Here is a 381-nt window from a genome sequence, read left to right as displayed (position 1 = left end):
GAGGTTTTTGGTCTTTACGTGATAATGATATGCTTAATTATAGGATCCTATGACTATTCACATTAAGTGGATAAGTAAAGGCTATAAATAGCCACCAGTCACTTTTTGACCCAAATAAGTTACCAGAAGGGGCGAGTAGCAATCCGGTTTTCAGGGTTTTGCGGATCACGGAACTGTGGATTGGGGTTGCAAAACGCCCATTTCACAGACGATGCTGCTATCCGGGGAGGCTGCGAGGTTACCTGCTGCTGCCCGCCCGCGCCTCCCGGGCACAGGCGCTCCAGGCGGGCGATGAGACTGCTCTGCTGGGTGACGAGCTGCGCCAGCTCGCGGAACTTGACGTCCAGCTGGTGGAAGCGGGCGGCGGCGCGCTGAGCCTCG

At 55.1% G+C, this 381-nt stretch overlaps 1 protein-coding gene across 1 annotated transcript in view; it reads right to left on the bottom strand.

Moving 5' to 3' along the window:
* The window catches only part of ANGPTL6 (angiopoietin-like 6), a 9,533-nt gene that overhangs the window by 3,859 nt on the left and 5,293 nt on the right, over positions 1-381 (bottom strand). Inside the window, exon 3 of the mRNA XM_011954957.1 lies at positions 124-377. Within this exon, the coding sequence (XP_011810347.1) occupies positions 124-377 (254 nt within the window). The remainder of the gene's footprint in view (positions 1-123; positions 378-381) is intronic.

The sequence above is a fragment of the Colobus angolensis genome, unplaced genomic scaffold (assembly GCF_000951035.1).
Source record: "Colobus angolensis palliatus isolate OR3802 unplaced genomic scaffold, Cang.pa_1.0 Scaffold39, whole genome shotgun sequence".
Taxonomy (NCBI): domain Eukaryota; kingdom Metazoa; phylum Chordata; class Mammalia; order Primates; family Cercopithecidae; genus Colobus; species Colobus angolensis.
Note: the sequence above shows the minus strand (reverse complement) of the source record. Positions and strands in the feature narration are given on the sequence as shown.